General features: G+C 48.4%; 1 gene segment (V, D, J or C); it reads left to right on the forward strand.

Annotated features, from left to right (window-relative positions):
- Window positions 1-592, forward strand: LOC116636417. The segment is given in 2 exon segments: window positions 1-49; window positions 276-592. Coding segments are annotated over 2 exon segments (366 nt in total).
- Window positions 593-1,856: the final 1,264 nt, after the last annotated feature.

The following is a 1,856-nucleotide window of genomic DNA, read 5'->3' on the forward strand; positions in this document are numbered from 1 at the left end:
ATGGGTGTCCTGACCAAGCTCCTCTGCCTTCTGCTGGCCTGCCTCCCAGGTGAGGAGGGGAGTGCAGGGGACATTCCCGAGATGGGGGGGTGCTCCTCTCCTCCTGATTGTGGGATCTCCCCAGGGCTCTGTGGATCCCTGACCCGGGGTCTCCCCTTCCCTCGGAGACCCAGGTGCTCTCAAGTTAGGGGACCAGGGCCGCCAGAATCTTCTGGGAGGAAAGTGGAGTGGGACCTGGTAGACAATGGTGACTTTGTGTTTCGCTTCCTTCCCAGCCGCTAGCGGGAACGCTGGGCTGACCCAGTCTCCGGCCTTCCTCACTGTGTCCCTGAGAGAGAGCGCGTCCATCACCTGCAGGGCCAACGAGAGCATCAGCGATTACTTGAGCTGGTATCAGCAGAGACCAGGCCAGGCTCCTAAGCTTCTCATCTATGATGCTGATAACCTAATGTCTGGTGTCCCAGACCGGTTCTCTGCGATTCAGTCTGACACAGAATTCATCCTCAAAATCAGCACAGTAGAGGCTGAGGATGCTGCCAGTTATTACTGCCAGCAGGATTATACAGTTCCTCGCACGGTGCTACAGCCCTGAGCATAAACTGTCCCCCGGGCTGGTTGGGGTGGGGGGGCGGTGGGCGTTCCAGCACCTGCGCTCTGCTCTGTGGTCTGTTCATCGGGGCAAGGGCTGCTTTGGGGAAGGGCTTGCAGGGCTCAAGGGTCATGACCTGCAAGGGACTTTGTCCTTTGAAAGCTCCCTTTTTGAACAACATAAAACAACCAAACCTTCAGTGAATTCTATCAAGGAGGTTTCTAGGTCAGGCTTGTAAATCCTTTCTCTGAGAAACACTCTGCGAGGTTTTTTGTTTTGTTTTAAGACAGAGAACTAGGCAGAAAAAGGAGTCCATATCCAAGAAAATATTCCTACTAATACTATTAATAATAATAGTAATAATAACAATAATACTACTGATGACAGTCAACCAGCGATAGTAATTACTCTGCCAGTTGCCATTTGTTGAAGTCTTGGAGATGTGCTCTGTGTCCAATATGCTGCACCAAGCCTTACGCATCCAGAGCAAATAGTCACACAATCATCCTCTAGAGATAAGAAATCAGGGGTTCTCAGACACCAGTGCTTTAGGGAAGAAGATGGGGGGCAAAATTCTGATTTTCAGACTCCGTAAGTCCTATTCATTAATTAACTCATTCATTTAAAGAGTAGATAATATTAAATGCAGCGAAGTGAATTTCCTGTATATAAAGTGAATTTAAATATACACCTAGATGAATATACACATACACATATCCTCCTCTAACTGCTACACAGTCCAGAGAGTCGCTGCCTCCAACATCCCAAAGGCTTCCTCACGCTCCTTGCAGTCACTTCCACACCCCATCCTCCCCCAGTACCAGCGGCCGCCAGGGCTTGGTTTCCTGGTCTTAAACTTCACATGAATGACATCATACAGTATGTACTTTTCGGCTTCCTTTGACAACATTTTTTTTTTTTTTTTTAAAGATTTATTTATTTGAGAGAGCGAGAATGAGAGAGAGAGAGAGTACATGAGAGGGGGGAGGGTTAGAGGGAGAAGCAGGCTCCTCGCCGAGCAGGGAGCCCGACACGGGACTCGATCCAGGGACTCCAGGATCATGACCTGAGCCGAAGGCAGTCGCTTAACCAACTGAGCCACCCAGGCGCCCCTGACAACATGTTTTTTGAACTTCACTTGTGTTGTTGGTGTGGCCATAACTTATTCCTTTTTACCGCAGAAAAGTTCTCTAGTATATGAATCTATCACAATTCATTTTTCAATCTATGAGTTCTTCTAGATTGGAGACTGTTATTGATGAAGACT

This window comes from Phoca vitulina, unplaced genomic scaffold, assembly GCF_004348235.1.
Source record: "Phoca vitulina isolate PV1807 unplaced genomic scaffold, GSC_HSeal_1.0 scaffold12, whole genome shotgun sequence".
Classification (NCBI taxonomy): domain Eukaryota; kingdom Metazoa; phylum Chordata; class Mammalia; order Carnivora; family Phocidae; genus Phoca; species Phoca vitulina.